At 34.0% G+C, this 18433-nt stretch overlaps 1 protein-coding gene across 1 annotated transcript; it reads left to right on the forward strand.

The window, feature by feature from the left end:
* The first annotated feature begins 3457 nt into the window (after positions 1-3457).
* On the forward strand, positions 3458-17303 carry LOC120637901 (protein obstructor-E-like). Its single transcript, XM_039909961.1, has 6 exons — positions 3458-3570; positions 10314-10476; positions 12569-12687; positions 14266-14466; positions 15677-15872; positions 17109-17303. Exons 1-6 carry the CDS (start codon positions 3519-3521, stop codon positions 17257-17259), a joined length of 882 nt encoding a protein of 293 aa, XP_039765895.1. The 5' UTR covers positions 3458-3518; the 3' UTR covers positions 17260-17303.
* The last annotated feature ends 1130 nt before the right edge of the window (positions 17304-18433 follow it).

An 18433-nucleotide genomic window follows, 5' to 3' on the forward strand; every position in this document is an offset into this window, starting at 1 on the left:
TGGCTTCAAAATGCGGATTGGTAAGACTTACCAAGTATGCAGGTTTTCTTTACGGTGTTTTCTTAGATCGTCCCGCAAGTGAAGCCGAATTCCTAACCACTGGACTGTCATTAATTTTTGAAGTCCGAACTCATGAGGTAACAATGCATGTGCCTGAGTTACTTTCTACGTGGCGTTATTAAAAATATTGTATGCTTTAAAGATATCAGCAATATACTATCCAATAATTGATGGGAATAGTTATTGCCTTTTTGGAGGTATATTTACGATTAATAAATATATAAGTTGTTGTGAAGTTGATGTTTAAATTAGCATTGAAAGTTCCATAAGAATTCCGTTCTAAGAAGTCCTATAATAATAATAATAATCTTTATTTCAGGCATAGCCCATACTTAAACATTTAAAAATTACAAGAGAAAAAAACAAATAATGAGCAGTACACAAATTAAAATTAAAATGCAATATAAACTCATTAAGAAGACATTTTATAAATATTAACAATAAAAAAAAATACAATAAATAATGCTAACAATTAAATAATAAAATTTAATTATTTAAGATAATTTGAATCACTTTTTTTAGCAATTTAAATGAACAATTAAAATTTGATTATCCATTATTCTCACTGTAACTAAACATGCTATTCGTAGCATGAAACTACAATGGGTAAAAAAGTTATTTAAAGAGGCCTTATGCAAGCAATTGTCGGTTTAAAAAGTCATCTTAGCATCCTCATGATAGAGTAAAATGAATGTTCTCAGAGTGAAACGCTGCAAAAACTTAACTTTCTCGCAAATGTACGTTAAGAAAGTGATTTTAATATTATGATTTGCACGCTCGTTTTGTTTTACTTTGATGGATGCTGCTGCTGTCACATAACGACAATGGTCAGCGGTGCTAGCATGCGTGCCACGAGATAATTATCTCTACTCATTGCTAGTTATGCCGTTTGGTGATGGCAGATCAGAATAAAGTTCCCACTACCTCCCTAACCCTCCTCTTCCGAAGGTTGTCGTACGAGGCGGCTAAGGAAATATATCGGCGAACGAGCAGAACCGTTTTTTGTGCTACTATCACCATCAACTGCGACCACCTAGCGTGCGGATTAAGGGCAAAACTTCCTGTCGAGAGTTGCCTTTAGTTCAGCAGTAGACTATTGACGACGAATACTCGTATTTTAAATATTATTTTCAGTATATAAATATACAAATATACTTGTTATATACTGATAATAGTAATAAAAATACGATTCAGCATATACTCGTAACTTAACTATTTTTTTATCCATTGTGTTTATTTTGGTGTTTTGTTTTTGTATGTGCAGTAAAGAATTTAATAATAATAATAATATATTTATTATATTGTTATTATTTTTATTAAGAGATAGACGGGAAAATGGGTATACATAATTTTCTCGTGGCGTCCATGCTAGCACACTACAAGTATTAAAGCGGGCGATTGGAGCAAAAAATAGATCTCGCTATATTGTATAAACAGTTTTTTTAAACCTAAGACATACAGCTAGAGAAGATACCACCTTCATGTAGCCTGTAATCATAAAAAATATTTAATGAATCCACTACGAAATGACCCCTCTAGTAAAAAGTTGCACTAGATTGGTTTAGCTTATTCAAATTTCGAACATTCGAAAAATTGTAAAACTGTGATATTATTTACGGTGTTTTTTTACATCGGTGGCAACGATTTATTCTATCTGATTAAAAGTATCTTTAAAAATGTTATGATTTGACAACTTGTTGTTTACAGAAGCTGTAACCGACGGATGCCGACTTTTCCTTCAAAACCTTAAATTTTGTCCCTAGTGGTTTTTCATAGACGACGAGTTAGCTTCCCGCCAGACAAGACCATGGAAAATTCAGAAATTATAAATACCCCAATCACCTCCACCGGGGATCGTACCCGGAACTTCAAGCTCATAAAGCGCAGCGCTACAGGTAAACCATCCACCATCCTAGATTAAAGATAATTCACAAATTATTAATTCTACAGGTTTAAAATTATTGGTGCCTGAAAATAAATAAATAATTATAAATAAATAAATAATTATATTTAATTCCCCCGTAAATAAATAATTCCCGCATACTTTAGTAGACTATAAAGTTGCATCACTATGACATTTTTTGGTTGGTCTGGAACCAACATTCAGATTTAAAAAAACTACCTAGATAGCCCATTTATTGAGGAAGCTGTAGGCTAGATTGTAGTATTCCGCTGCGATCCGTAGTAAACACAAGTGGAATCAGCAGCACAGCTAGAACATATATATGCCTAACATATGTGTATGTTAGATATTTAGATGTATATATTTTAGGGAGAGAATTTTTTTATAATTTTTTTCCAAACAGGCTCAAAAGTTTCTTTTGGGTGTAAAAAAAATTCTGTGAAAAGATGAGCTCTTAATATGTTTTAATATTAAGATTGTCCTCATCGCATTTTTTTAATTTCAATAAGGATAACATGGGAAATTTTTTTTTTGCTTCTTCTGATTTTTGTACCGTTCAAACGACTGATTGACTTATAAATCACTGTTTCGATCTTTATAGAGTATTGAACGCACTACAAAATTGAATTGAATAGAATGACTTACATATCTATGTGTTAAAAATATGAAAAAATAAGTACATAATTGGAAATATGAAATTTTTATAAAACTTGGCAAATAAAATTATTTTTATTCTAATCATTGTATATCTGGAGACAAGCAGCCTGGACCGTAAAAGAACCTATGCACGGCAGAAAACTTCAATTGGTGTAGCCGATGATGATGAAGATGAAATGTCTTATTGAACCCGCGCTACGAACACTCTTCCGTTATCTTTTCCCTTTTAAAACATAGCCATAAGTTAGAATCCATTTATGAGTTTCCAGATTAGTATTTATTCCATAATTTACTTCTAACCGTTTACAAGATCCACTTCAATTTCGCTATGCATACTTTATGCATAGATACATATTACTTGACCAATATTTCCAGTAATTAGATTAATTATTCATACTTTGTTAATATAGTGCCCTAAATTCTTTATAAGTTGTGTAACACCTGACATCATAAATTAACGCTAAATATATAATTAAAAAATATTTTTTAACTTCTAAAGAAATTTAATGTGGAGTTCATTAAAGGTGAGGAGTACATAATTTAAAAAAATGTTTGCAACATAGGTAGTATTAATTTGTTCTAATCGATTTACCATTTACTAACGATTATTGGATTCTAACGATAATTTTCTTGCAGAACACGTAGCTCTATAACAGGATCCAAAGGTTCTTAAGAACTCGTGAGTGAGCAGTGCGAATGCATGTTAATATAAATGAGTGGGAGGGAGATGGGCAAGGTAGCGTAACCTTTCGCTAAGGCGTTCAGCTGGTAAGAACGGAGGACAAAAACTGTTATTGTCAGTGCACTAGAGAACGCTGCGAAAGCATCAAGTTCCGATAACGATAAGTCACATTTTGACGTATTATTGAGTGGATTAAGGAGTATTTTGGAGGGACGCATGATGGCGTTCAGGTCGACTGTGGGTGTAGTCATTCTGGCATGCTTAGTAGGTAAGTTTGAACTGTTGGTTTGGAATCCACCGTTAAGCTTAACGTATGGTTTGCATTTCAATTGCCTTTCTTTCCACTGATACGTACAGTTATAACGTGTATGCATGAGTCTAAACAGCTTTATTTATACTTATCCCTTCAATTGTTATATGTCATGAATTAAAAGTTTAAACAAAACGTCAAGTTATTTAAAACTTAATTTTTATTACCATGCCATCAGTTGACCTTGGTTTAACTAAAGCTATCAAACGTCTTACATATCGGGTATCTGACATTCAAACATTAGTTTTTTAGAATAATTTATGTGCGTATTTTTAAAGGTGTTTGCGTAATCCGATGTCTATAAATCGTATGTAATATCCTGCTAAAAGGTTAATATGTAATAATCATGTTTTGAAACTTAAAATTGGTCATTTGTTACATATATGGATATTTTGTAATTATGTTTGCAACCCAGATATGATTATTTATGATGTTTTTTAATTAGTTTTACATCGAATTTAATTAAGGAAATATCTTAGCAAACAGATATTTCTAGTTATTTTATTTTAGGGCGTATTAGTATATCATCTAGGTCAGATATATACTGAAATAAAATCAATACAATGAGGACATACTCTTAGTTATAGGTATGAGTTTTATAATATAACACACAGAATTAGAAACACACAGAAGCATCAATAACCACTCAACTATAGATTGGTTTCTCGAACGAACGGTTAGTCACTTCATCCCATTTAGCAATTGACAGTAATTACTTTTATTTTACCTCTAATGTTCTAAGTGTTCATCATAAAATGGGGAAATGGGTAAAAAATTGTGAGCTAGCAACATTCCGCGGATGTAAAGTGAGACGTGTGCGGGGCGTTTTTACTGTTCTTGGGCAGAATGCACTGCTACAATATGCAATAATGGCTGGTGCATTTTGTATGTTCTTAATTCAATAATATAATACTTGCCCGCTGTTGCCCCTGATTTCGTTCGCGTTATTATGTTTATTTTTAAATCGTGGATATATTTTTTTTGGGATAAAAGTATACTATACCCATCTTGAGGGTGCAAGCGATACCTGAATAAAATTTCACGATGAACGGTAGTTAAGACTAACAAACAAGTTTATTAACAGACTTACGCATTCATAATAATAGTAAGTTAGGCACTAACCTATTTTATTAACACACTAAATATAACAGCTTAAAGTCGTGTAACACACGATTGCTCTGGAACTTAATATATAAAATGATATAGTGTTCTTAGTAATTCTTGTTTGAGTTCCTTGGACACTAGTATAATCGTCACACTTATAGCACCAAAATCAATCAATTGGAGGTAAAAATAAAGTGACAGTAGGCTGTCCAGTGTACTTAATAAAATACTATATAGGTCAACCGTATTATGGGCCGTATGGTGACAGCAGATCAAAACACAGTTGTCACTACCCTCCTCTTTCGGCGGATGTCGTACGAGGTGACTAAGGGAATATAACAGAGAATGAATACTACCATCTACATCGATCATAAACCCGTCTGCTCAGCGTAGTGATTATGGGCACACCCGCTCGTTGCGGGCGCCCTTTAGTCCAGCAGTGGCTGTTGTTGATAATGATGATGAGGACAGAGTTTACTTCGGTAGAACTTCAAGTTACAACTTATTCTATTGTAGTTCTCGGGAATTTTTCCAGCATACCAAGTATCTCATTGTCATTTATATGAAGCTAGCTATATTTGTTTCGATTTTTATCAAGATCGGTTATCGGTAAGCCGATCTTAGATACCTAGTAATCGAACAGACACACTCTCTTTACCCATAAAATCATAACGAATAATCGCATCGCATAAATCATAATTGCAACGAGGTCGAGCCAGCCTCAAGCCCCAGCAGTTGTCTTTAAGTTATTACTTATTCTATGGTAGGTCTCGGGAGTTTTTCCAGCATACAAAGTATCCCGTCGTCATTTATATGAAGCAGGAAACTAGCTATAATTGTTTAGATTTTTTTCAAGATCGGTTATCGGTAAGCCGAACTTAGATACCTAATAATCGAACAGAAACACTTTCTTCACGCATTAATTTATAATGAATTAATATAAACCATAAACGCAACGAGGTCGAGCCACCCTCAAGCCTTTCGTAGCGCCCCAACAGTTGAGTAATTGAGAAATCGTAAACATTGCAAAACTCTTATTTATAAGACTTTCAATAAAAACGTTGTCCTTAAAAGTTTTTCTTTTTAATCCTACTATCTACTTTTCGATACAGGGAAAACGAAACGATTACGCGAAACCAGCAATATCTTGTGAGATTTTCTGACGCATGTGTCATCTTTATGTTTAATTTCGCTTTAACCCAGCGTGATAAATTATTATTACCCTTTATTATTAAAGTTATATTGTTTACTTTAGCGCCCATTTGAGTTAAATTGCCGTATACCGCGCTCCCTATCTTCATAATTCAGAAGCTGAGTTTCTTCATAGTCAAAAATATAACGCAATGTGTATAATTGAAAATAATAATGCAGAATCGGGAATTAATCGGGAATCTTATACTGCTCGCCTGGTTCATGATAATTTTAATTCTACATATGGGCCGATTGCTGATTTAGATTACTGCGACCAATAAGCGTCCTTTCTCACCCCTGGTCTTATCGCACGATTGCTCTATCTAGACTTTTAGCTGATATCTTTAAACAAAATAGCTGAAAATACCAACTCTAAGGGCTACTTATTAGTCGGAGGCAAAAAAAAAACTCTGTGTGGATAAGCTACTCTTAAAAGATCAATTCACTGTCGAGCTAACTTGGTGCATTTATATAGAAAAGGCCCCATAGAATCTTCTTTCTCGTTCTAGGCTCTCAATAATATCGAATTTTGTTAGTTTTGGGATTCTGTCTTAGTTCGTGGTTGACAAAAAATATTAAATTTTGATTCAAGGTCTGTAAACACATAGCCTAAGTTCTAAATGTCAATATGATTATTGTAAACGAATTTTGGCCCGGCTTTCAAATAGCTTGTTGTTACGAAACAGAGAAACTGATTATATCAAATATTGCTACATATCTTTGTTCACTTTTAGTATTATATCTAAATAAATAAAATTACATTGACCTTCCGATTTCTCAGTCTGCGTGCATAAAAACCGAAAGGCTTATTATCAGGGTTTTTATTAAAATAATTAAAAGAAATAATCTTAAGCAAACATTCAGTTCATTCATTGTTCGAAAATCATATAAGTCTTAAGTTGAAATCTTACTTACTAGCGCATAATTAGGGTAGAGTATTGTACTATATGTATAGAGCTGATCTAGAAATTTCAGAAGCGATGTACCGGTAAATGTTTCATATTATAAAATAAGTTTTATTTTAGGCGATGTTTAAAATAAAGACTAAAGACTTCAGCGAGTGAAAACGAGTAACACTAGTCGTTGTTGACTTAGGGAAAAAATCCGTAATGAGTAAATTCTTGGGAGCATCGAAAACACCGACATAGGCTTAAGGATCACCGAGCAGCAGAGGGCAAGCCATATATGTCGCAGAACCTATAGCTTCTGCGGTGCTAAGAAAAAAAATCATAAACTTTTTGTCCAGTTAGGCCTCTCACTATACTTATGAAGCGTTCATACATATATGTTTACATAATTATGAGGTTATGTTGATAACTACGTTCGCCAACGTAAACTTAAAGGCTAAGAACGGTTCTGAAGTGGAGACCACGTACCAATTAGCACAGTATGGAACAGCTTCCCGCCCAATCGCCCCATCACCTTAAAAGGGTAGCGAAAAGTGGCTGGATAAGGGCTTCGAAAAGGGCTACGTCCAGCAGTGATTATAGAGTAGCTGTTTATTGTACGTGTTAGCACACTAATTCCGGTAAAAAAAAGGTGTCACTTGAATACGTCCGAAATTAGACACAAGCAATTGCGTTCGTAACGCGGTTAGGTAATAGAGAAACCGGTAACACATGGCAATGTTGGTTTTGTTCAATTTGAAGTCATTTTATCGCACTACTGCGATATGCGAACTTATTATATCTAAACCAAATAAAGCTGAAGGGTTTTTGACTTGTTTTTGTTTGAATACTATTATAGATGCAACTCTGCTAAATCGGTATCGAAACATTTTTTATGGATTAATCGATAGTCCAATTCTTGAGGAGCGTTAAAGACTATTGGATATCACGCTTCGAAACTTAGTAATCTAACAACGGACGGGTGATGCGATGCAGTGGGTCATAGAAAGAATCTTTTTTTGGGAAACAATTTACTTATTAGCTGTTGTACGCGGACAAAATCGCAGAGAATCGCTATAGCTTAAGAATTGTATGGATGTGATACTATCATAATCTGTAAGAGCCCATATAGATGAACATAACCTTGCAAAGTAACTTTTATACATTGTAAAGAAAACAAACCAGATTCACGTCACTAATTAATAACAATGTTAGTGAAAGTTGATAATAGTCTCTTTACGAAGTTAAATTGGATCTAATTATGATTGGAAACATTATATTGCACTTTAATGAATTGGGTAATACTTAACTCGGGTCAAGTTGTCTTTATGTGAAATCAGTAACATTTTGCATTTATAGAACTTGTATTAACTTAAATAATTTTCGCAACTTCGTGGCAGAAAATGTCACGTAAGGAAAAATCGTTATGTCCCATCATGTGTCGTTCGGGTAAAACTGTCAAGCACCAGCTATTAAACTTGTGTTATTGAAATATGACGTTTTCTAAGGTCAGAGTTTCTGAACTGGCGGAGTCCGAACCGGCATCTCTCTAGCTAACACTGTTAACTGAAACACCACTAGTTCTTTTCCAAAGTGGTGGAACTTTGAAAAATAACTGAGTTTCGTCTTAAATTTTTTTGAATTTATTTGAGTTTGTGGGGTTTGCATCACAATATATACACGCAGCTTTTCTGTTGCATCAGTGGTTATCACCCTACGGAAAATCAGCTTTGCAAAACTTCTTATAAACTTACTGCATCATAAAGCTGAGTAGATGACCTGTTTGCCCTTGGTAAACGATAATGCAATCTAGGATGGTAGTGGGTTAACCCCTGTTAGAGGTATGACACGAATACCACTATGGTTTCGACACAGCATCGTACGTGAACGCTAAATCGCTAAGCAACACGTCTTTTTCTGAAACCACAGCCGAAGCCTTCAACCAGACACATTGACCAAAACAATGCCAAATTGTACTTAGCTTAGTTTTCTATTGCTTTTTTTCTGTCGCTTGTTTTGTTTGGTTTGTTTATAATAAATAATTGTGGTCAGTAAAGGTTTTATTTATGTAACTATTATTATCTAAGTTCATATTAATAAACCAAATAATTTATTATAACTTAAACTAGAGCTACTCGTAGTTCGAAGAAAGTTTTTAGTAACGACCTTTCCATGATATTGAACCCAAATAGGAAGTCTGCGCTCAGCTCAATGCTAACCGCTCTTAATAAAATATGCTTATGCCTTCAACAGGAAATGCCCACAGACACGCTTGATATACATTCACGAATTTTATCTATACTAGATATAACTAGGTAGTTTTTCTCGCATTAAAACTAGCTTGCATTTGAATTCAATGTCAATATATGCCCTGTAGGATGTGATTTTAATCCGTAGTAATATTTTTATCCAATTGTTTGTTTGTTAGTAATTGAAATACCCTTCTTTCATGCAGCAAGAGAACTACGGATTGAAGTTATTTTTTTCACTGTATAATGATGGAGTGACAAAATTAGGACTGCTTTTTATAATAAATAAAATTTAGTTAACGGATATCTTGGAATATCTTAGTTCCATAACTATGCTTTTAATTTCGAAAAACCTACTGTATTAATAAGTATGATAATTTGTATCTATGAGCTTTTCACGCAGTAACTTTACAAAAACTTACGCCGTACGCGAGCGAATCCGCGGGTAGAGTCAGTATGTAATATTTTTTTCGGTCCGGTTATAAGGAATTCGAAAGTGGTTAGTTGACTAATCAAATGTAACTTTGTCTTGCAACGATCGTCCGTACAATTATATTATTATGTATAAGTTGATTACGACCTTTGTTTTTCTATAGCAACTACTGATTTTTGTTGTATTGTCAACTGCTTCTTGTATGTTTTCTCGATACAAAGGTTCCAAAAGTTATTATGTCCATATATTCCAAGATAACGATGCTTAAATTTATCGACCTCCCTGCCTGCCTGTGGTTTCAGAAGTGGGATGTCCCGTGTTCTATATCCAGCAGTACATGTGATGAATTTTGTCGAGTAAGTTTGGCTTGTATCAAGCTGAGGATGATGATTGTGAATTATAACCGTAATTTGAGGCAAAATTAAAATCGTTATGAATAAAAATAATAATTTAATAGTTTATTTACTTATTTACAAAAATGTAGGTAAATGTAGGTATATAGGTATGTAATGGTGCAATTTAAAATCTACTGTCCCTGATTTAGGTAAAAACCTGTATTACAGGCGACATGATTGAGTGTATGATTGTGCGTGTGTGAGTTTGCGTCGCGTAGGTAATTGTGCTCGCGTATATGTTTGCTTAGACAAGATAATTATTATATTAAATTATATATACATATATAATTTGTTTTGCAGGTGTATGTGTGTGTTTGTATGCGCGTGTGTATGTGTGTGTGTGTGTGTGTGTATATGTGAGTTAGAGTTTTACATATTAATTCGATCCTAAGACTGAAATGAAATAAAACCCCAGTCTTGTAATGTAACTTTTCCGTTACAGTATTAGCGTCATCAGCGGGACCAAAGAACTCGAAAAGGAAGCCCGCGAATCCACCAGCTAGAGTTGCCGAGGACGCTGAAAGAGATGCTGAGATCACAAACTCTTGCCCTGAAGATGGATTCTTCGCAGATGCTGAACAGTGCGACAAGTACTATCCTTGCAGGTAAATAAAAGCAAAGTTTCAAATCACCTTTGAAGGCATTTCTTAGTTATTAACTCGAAGTTATAAATTAGGTAATCTGTTTAAGTAACCGATGTAGTTCAATGAGTCGCGAGAGCTAAAATGGAAATGTACAGGGTATATACTTAAATTAAATAAATGGTAGATATACGTTGGGATACAGTTATGCAGGAGGTAGTTGCGGCACTATCGGTGAAATGAAACTGGGTCAAAACATACAACAGTTCTTAGTTCTTAATTTTTTACGAGATAGTTTATATTATTTGATAGTTTTTTCCCCCAAATTTCATGAAGTCTGGTGAATAATGTTCTAGTTGGATTTCTGGAATGATCACCAGATTGTTTTGTGCTAACAAAAATAGCAAATGATCACCAAAATTTTACCTCTGAGAGTAAGTTCTCTGAGAGTATTTATATTAAATTAGTCAATGACTGAAAACTTTGCTATAGCAAGCGCGCAATGAAAAGTTCGTGAGGAAACCTACATGCGTAAGAGTTATCCATAAATATTTGAAGTCTAATCACTTGACCAACGTGGTAGATTATGGCCTATACAGAAAGGAAACCGTCTTTTGGGTAAAAAGGCTTACGATGAAGCACTAATGCTTATTAGGAGACATAAAAAATAGCACGAACTTTATGCTAATAACCGAAGGTTACTTATTTAGCTGCCATAACCCTTCGATAGCGCGAACTAAAATAAAAGTGGCGCCATCCTTTATCACAGTGCGACAACTTCCTTTCTTGATACATTTAAATTTAAATTTTAACCACATTTTAATTTAAGTTAATTTTGCATTACGAGGATATATATTGCTTCTTGCCAATTTTCATGATTAACAGACGGAAACTACTCTGTAAAAAATATTTGACTACAATTATCTCCTTACCTAAATCTACTGACAGTTTAGTAGTATCTTTATTATTTTTTTCTGTTTAGCTCTAAATTTGGATGTCTTGTCGGTAATATGCATAAAATACAAAATGTTAACATCTTGAACCATATGTTAATATAAAGAATTGAGTTTGAATTTGAGTTAAAATAAAAGGAAAAAAATTGTATGCATTTTGAGGTAGAATACACATTATGGGGAATTTAATAAAAAAACATTCTGGCTACTCGCAGTACGTAACTCTGCTACCTGGACAACTAGAAGCCTACATAAAATAAATATATTGGAACTCGGCTAACAAATTTAAAGATTTTTCCTTGTTTAAATATTTGAAAAGGTTTATTTACCATCACTTGCGGTATCCAAACATCGGCGTGTGTAAAGCAAACATGCCAAAACTTCACGTATGTATTGAATTACTAAAGTCGTATGTTTTGTATACTGAGTTGTTAATAAGCATTTTTTTTATACTACGACAATACACACATTGTCATCTAGCCCCAAAGTAAGCGTAGCTTATGTTAGGGGTACTAAGATGACTGATCCATATTTTAATGAATAATATACATAAATACTTATAATACACCCATGACCGAGGTAATTTTTTTTTTTTTTTTATTTGTGTAGTCTGGTTTATGTATTAGTATGTAGATATTTGTATGTATGTACTAAATAGTGTACCCCACCTATTTGTTTTCTTTTTAGTTTTCCTAATCCTAAGGTTGCCTGGCAGAGATCGCTACTTAGCGATAAGGCCGCCTTTTGTATCCTGCTTCATTCTTCATGTGTTTGTTCTTTTTTTGTCTTGTTTCTTTGCTTGAGTGGTGTACAAATAAAGAGTATAAATAAATAAATAAAATAAATAAATAATTTTCCAGCATCCATTTTATTTTATTTTGGCAAAAATAGCAGTTGTAAGTTAAAAACTTATTTATTTAGGAATTGAATTATAACCTTTTTAGTTTATTCCATAAATATCAATCATCTAATTTTGTTTTTGCCGAATTAATTTCCCACTTCTATAATTACGAAAAGAATTTTTGATTATCAAGGCAATTGAATCATATTTTATACTTCTGACTTTTGCTCCTTAGATTAAAACAGCAAGGTTTAGAGATGCTTAAAATTAATTTACCCAGTTTAAATTAATATTTTAATTAATTAACTAATCTTTATTTCAGGGACGGTGAAATAACTGAAAAGCTTTGCCCCGATGGTATGGTGTTTAACGACTACAGCTCCGATGACGAGAAATGTGACTTACCGTTCAACATTGACTGCTCACAGAGACCTAAACTTCGTAAGTGTTTGTAGTTAAAAGTTTAAGTAAATTTACTCGTGGCCGTTGAACATTAGTAAAACATCTAATGTTAATGGTAAATCTGTGATTTTTAACAGGAACCGAGTTTTTTAAGTTGAAAAACATTTATTGGCAGATTTTCTTGAACATTGCGTAATAATTTCAGTAAGGATTTCAGTCTCAGTTGGAATAAGAGACACATTTTCCGTATATCCTGTACACCAGTATTAAACATTACTGTATGGCGACGGCACATTAAGGTATATAGGAAATATGTCAGGCCATAGATTACAAAGGACATAACCCACGTGAATTTGAATAATTATCATATATTATATGCCACGTGTTTGCCATTTCAACTTGTTGTGGCATCAGTATTATAATGATCGTACTGTGCTAAAGGTTATCTTTGCTCGGAACAACTTTCCAATCTCAAGGGAACTACGGCCTTGGTGAAGTCGGAATTCATTGAATAACACTTTTGTCGTCGGGTGGATTTAGTAACGTAGACAAAAGAATTAACGAAAAAAATGTCTGTTTTGTTATTTTTTTTAGCTGCTCAGATACTTTTTTTCACTGCAAAATCCTACTATTGAAAGTAAAAATTATTTAATGCTGAATCCACGATGAATTTAAGGCAATATGTTTGCCTACATAATTATATTATGGACTGGCAAAACTTTTAGAATACTCAGTTACAGTCTTTCTTGTTTTGCGACTGTTTATTAGGCTTTTTGCACTCTTTTTCATTGAAAGTGTTATGGTTAGTATCTAAAGATTTAATTTTGGGCTCATTTAAACCCTGGTTCTCTATTCTATTTGATATTAAAACTGTTACTACTCACAAATATATTTTTAAAGTAAAATTTGTTAACAAACAATAACTGTCAATCATGCCGTTAAGGTGACCCTAGACTGACGCATCTCCATTCCTCCATTTATTTATTTATACTTTATGCTTATCTAAGCGAGATTTTGCTGTATCTTAGCATTATCTAAACCTTTACCTAAACAACTCATAATATATCTGTTTTGTATTTTAGGACCGAGGTTTCTAAAACTATTGAACTTATACCAGTAGCATATAGTAGGGTTTCTTCGTTTTAGGTGTAGAAATTTCAAAGAAGCAACATGGAGCTATTTTAACGGTTCAACACATTTCACAACTATAAATATCTGCTGATAGCATATTTTTATTAACTAAAATTATTACTATTAACTAAAATTTCATAGTAAGCTTTTATAAAGTTGGAAGTTTATAATGGTTCGGGGGTGGTTAATAGCTATTCGCTCCAGCTTCAAGAACTTGGATTATTGTTATCGCTCCGGCGGCTATTTAACAAGGCTAAATTCAGGTTTTTTTGAAAGGTTATATATCTAAGAAATGTGGAAAATACTCATCAATATCCAATAACAGTCCACTGCTGGAATAAAGGTCTCTCCCAAGCGAATGAGTTGGTAATCGCTTTAAATGGTAGTGATATAGCTACTACCAAAGATGGACTAGTAAATAGTCATAAAAGTGGCTGTTTAGGTTGCACTGTACCCAAATTTTAATGTTAAATATCTTATCTTCAGAGGAGCCCATCCCCTCCCTGCACTGTGTCCGTCAAAACGGCTACTTCTCCCACGAGGATCCTAATGAATGCGGCAAGTTCTACTTCTGCGTGGATGGCAAGTTCAACATGATTACGTGCCCCAACGGTCTGGTGTACAACGACAAGAGTGGCATTTGCACCTGGCCCGATGAAGCCAAGAAGAAGGGATGTGGAGCTGCTGGTACGTTTATGTTTATTTTTTGTCGTTAGCTGTCGACTGCAATGTAACGTGATAGTGTGATCTTATGTGGCGATTGATGACGCAGTCTAAGATGATAATGGGCTAACCTGTTAGAAGCATCATCACATAAACCGATAGACGTCCACTCAAAATCCAAAATTCATTTATTTCAAGTAGGCCTAATATAAGCACTTTTGAAACGTCAAGTCTGTCTGTTTGTAGTGATTCTACCACCGGTTCGGAAGGCAGATTCTACCGAGAAGAAGCCGGCAAGAAACTCAGCAGTTGCTCTTTTCCAACATCAACAATTTACATTTTGCATTTTAACATTCATTTTTCTATCTTGTAAGAGCTGAAAGCGGAGCCAGATGCTTCCAAGCAACCTTGTCATTAAAAAAAATCATCAATTGTATAGTAACCTCGCTGTAATAAATGTGTTTTAACAAATTATTTAAACTTGTGCATTGGCAGGTCCAAAATCACCTTAGGAATCATATTATAAAAGCGTATACTCAATCCCACAAATGATCCCTGTACCTTACGCAGACGATATGCAGATGACACTAATTTATGACCATTTCTTGTAAGTCGACTGTTTATCAAGATGATTTAATTATTCGTATAGGTCAAATAAAGGTACAATATACCAAATAATAACTACTAAAGATATGCAATATATCTAAATGTTAACAAAATTCTACATACTAATACCATAAAATTTGAAGATATTATAATATATAGAAAATGCATAAAAATAATATAATAAGTTTTTCGCCCATTGCCACTTAACCTATTAGGTGTGTGGTGGTTATACTAAATCCATATCCCTAATAGGGTTCTTCAAGGCGTCATACCGGAACGCTACATCACTTTGCAGTGCAGATCTATTTGGCCGTGGCCATAGCATAAATAAACGCAATAGTTCCTTTCCATTAGTCTTGACAAATACGGAACTTTTTATTGCCTAAAAAATTTGTTGGGTACTATTAGTATTCGTGCTTGCATTCGTGACGTGACGTGCTATTAGTTACCACGAGACTAAGTATAAAATTGAAACAAAAATATTTTTTAATTCATCCCTAAAGGGTAAATAGTTTAATATTTATATGAAAACCTTAGCGAAGGTGTCAAAAGCTAGCAATATAATAAATGCATTAAATCTGTGTACATGTGATATGTTATATCTATATATCGTTTAATATGGTTTTAGATGTTTTCCAATTCAACTGCCCTTCTGTCAACGAGACATTCGGCCTGACTCATCCACGTTACGCTGACCCTGATGATTGCCAGTTCTTCTTTGTGTGTATTAACGGTAACACACCCCGCCGTTCAGGCTGCAAGCTTGGTCAGGCCTTTGACGATGTCAGCAAGAAATGCGAGTGGGCGAGGAAAATACCTGAATGGTGAGTAGTTTGATGTTTCTCAATCTCTTTAAATAAAATGCCTTTTTCGGACCGACAGAGCTATCAATGCACAGCCTGAAGTGCTGAAGTTAAATCCCGGTCCATTAAATTTCGAATTACGATAATTTTTAGTTTTATCAAATATTCACGATACCGCGAACTAATGGAATAGTGGCGACATCTGGGAACAGTGAAAGGGACTAAGCTAAATGGATTGCCGAGAGATATAAGACAGTCACAGACAGTAAACATATTTAGAAATCGACTAAAAGAATTTTATTTATCTAATATGTATGTTCTTTTGTTTTTTTATACATATATTATATATTTATATGTTTGTATACATTATATTGATATGTATTTAATTTTATTTTATTTATAACTAGCTGTTGCCCGCGACTTAGTCTGCGTTAGATTATGTTTTTTGATGTGGCATTAAATTTAGTTGTAGATCTAAAATAATTTAGAGTATTCAGTATCGCCTAAGCCTTAAATAAGGGGTTTGCTGCTGTCCGCTGAGTAGTTCTGTCCTCTATCTCCAACCACAGTTAGGGCAAAATTAAAGACGTTATAACCTCTATAGTCCATAAATAATTATTTAAATCGGTTATAATTTCTCGGAGTTATGGTTTAAAATCGTCAAACACTCATCCCCTCTCCCAAAGAAACCGAGCTTAATGTCAGGATAAAAAGTATCCTATATTACTTCTAACACTTCCAAGAATATATGTACAAAGTTTCATAAGTAGTTTTTGCGTGAAAGCGTAAGAAACAAACTTACATTGAAATTTATAATATTAGTAGGGATAGTAGGGAAGTAGGGATAGGGATTAGTTTGAAAAGTGTGTGTTGTTTATTTTATCACCTGTTATTAACCAGTTCCACTATCCCGTTCGGTAACTTAATTCTCTACCATAAAGTGTTGTCTGGAGGAGATAGCTTAGAGCGATAAGACCGCCTTTACGCATTTTATATATATATTTTTATTGTTTTTGATATTTCTTGTTTTCACTTTTGATTTGTGCGATAAAGACTTTATCTGTCTATCTAAATATTATCCCCCGGGGGACTAGGGTGAAATTCGTAGAAGTGTCGGGAGCTAACAAAACTGTACCACACCCACGGGTACAGAAGCGGTGGTGAATACTGTATTCTGATCTGCCGTCGCCACACGGCTTAAGCTACGGCTTTAGGCAAAAGGATATACTCACATATAATTCTTATATTCTTTTACAGCGCTGAATGGTACAAGGGTCAGCTAACAGACGCCGAGTTGGACGCGCTAGAAAACCCCCCAGCCCCGAAATCTAAACCCTCAGGTTCAGGATCACGTCGCAAGCCCAACCGACCCAGCAAAGGCAAACAAGTTGTGGTCGAAGAAGAGTAGTGATTATCGTAGTTAGCTCAATAAAGGATAAGTTTTTTTTTTAAGTGCGTGACATTTTATTTTCGCAATCCCAACCAGTATTATAAAAATAAAAGAACACGAAGAGGACAAATGTATTTATTACCCTTTTTGTCAAAAAAATATATGTGTAAGTAGGTACCAGGTAGGTACTTTTGAACTCAGAACAAATCGACGTAGTAGACAAGTTATAATTAAGTATGTCTAAATTTCACGCAGCAACAGAGCAACCAATTAAAATGAATTAATTGCTCTTTATTCTGAAACAATATATCTGAAGCACATATTTTTCTCTTAGATTTTGCAACAATCCTCGATTTAAATATCTACCTTTCCCTTCGGCCCATAGACATCTCAGATAAAACGGGTATGATGCCTGTATGACTGAGGAGGACTCTGCTTTTCATTTCGATTCCAAGAAAATTGATCGAGGTGTAAGGTTATATTTCCAAGTCTGATCAAAGCTTAGTATTTAGGTGTAGAATAAAATGGGTTGAATGACCAATTTAAGCACTCCTTTCTTTTTTGATTGCATAAATTAAATATTGTATAAAAAATACATTGATATTTCTAAAATACTGTTACTTTTCAAAGAAAACTATACTCATAATGTTTGATTCTTTTTTTTTATCAGAGGTATTATTTAAAATGCATTCTAAAAAAATTAAAATTAAAAACATACACCTACAACAATGTTATCAGATAATTAGAGTAGAATCGACTACCTGCTGCAGTTTCATGTAGGTTTCAATCCAGTGTTTTCCACGGACCCACTAATCTTGTGAGCGCAAAAAAATAAAGACCTCAGTCGATGGACATTAAGACACGTAATGTATCTTTAAGCCCCGATTACGATCTTAGAACGCATCGTCACTAATCAGCAGATGAGATTGTAGTCAAGGGCTAACTTGAAGACAAATAAAATAAAATTGTCATTTTTAAATAATAATGATAAAATTTCTTTAACAAATTTTAGCCTTACCCAGCAGGGCTAGAATGTGAGCCACAAGAGAGTTATGTCTTCGGTTTATCTCGTCTATACCTTTAAAAAAACGGGTACGAGTAACGATTAGAGATATTGACCTCGTAGCGCGCATGCTAGCCCCATTGAAATTAATTCCCGGACCCCATCATACATAGTCTATTAGACCAATGA

This window comes from Pararge aegeria, chromosome 4, assembly GCF_905163445.1.
Source record: "Pararge aegeria chromosome 4, ilParAegt1.1, whole genome shotgun sequence".
Classification (NCBI taxonomy): domain Eukaryota; kingdom Metazoa; phylum Arthropoda; class Insecta; order Lepidoptera; family Nymphalidae; genus Pararge; species Pararge aegeria.

Coding starts and splice junctions, on each gene's coding strand:
- LOC120637901 (XM_039909961.1), top strand. CDS start 3,519: ATGATGGCGTTCAGGTCGACTGTGGGTGTAGTCATTCTGGCATGCTTA. Junction 14,467..15,676: donor GAAGGGATGTGGAGCTGCTG/GTACGTTTATGT, acceptor ATATGGTTTTAG/ATGTTTTCCAATTCAACTGC. Junction 15,873..17,108: donor GCGAGGAAAATACCTGAATG/GTGAGTAGTTTG, acceptor ATTCTTTTACAG/CGCTGAATGGTACAAGGGTC.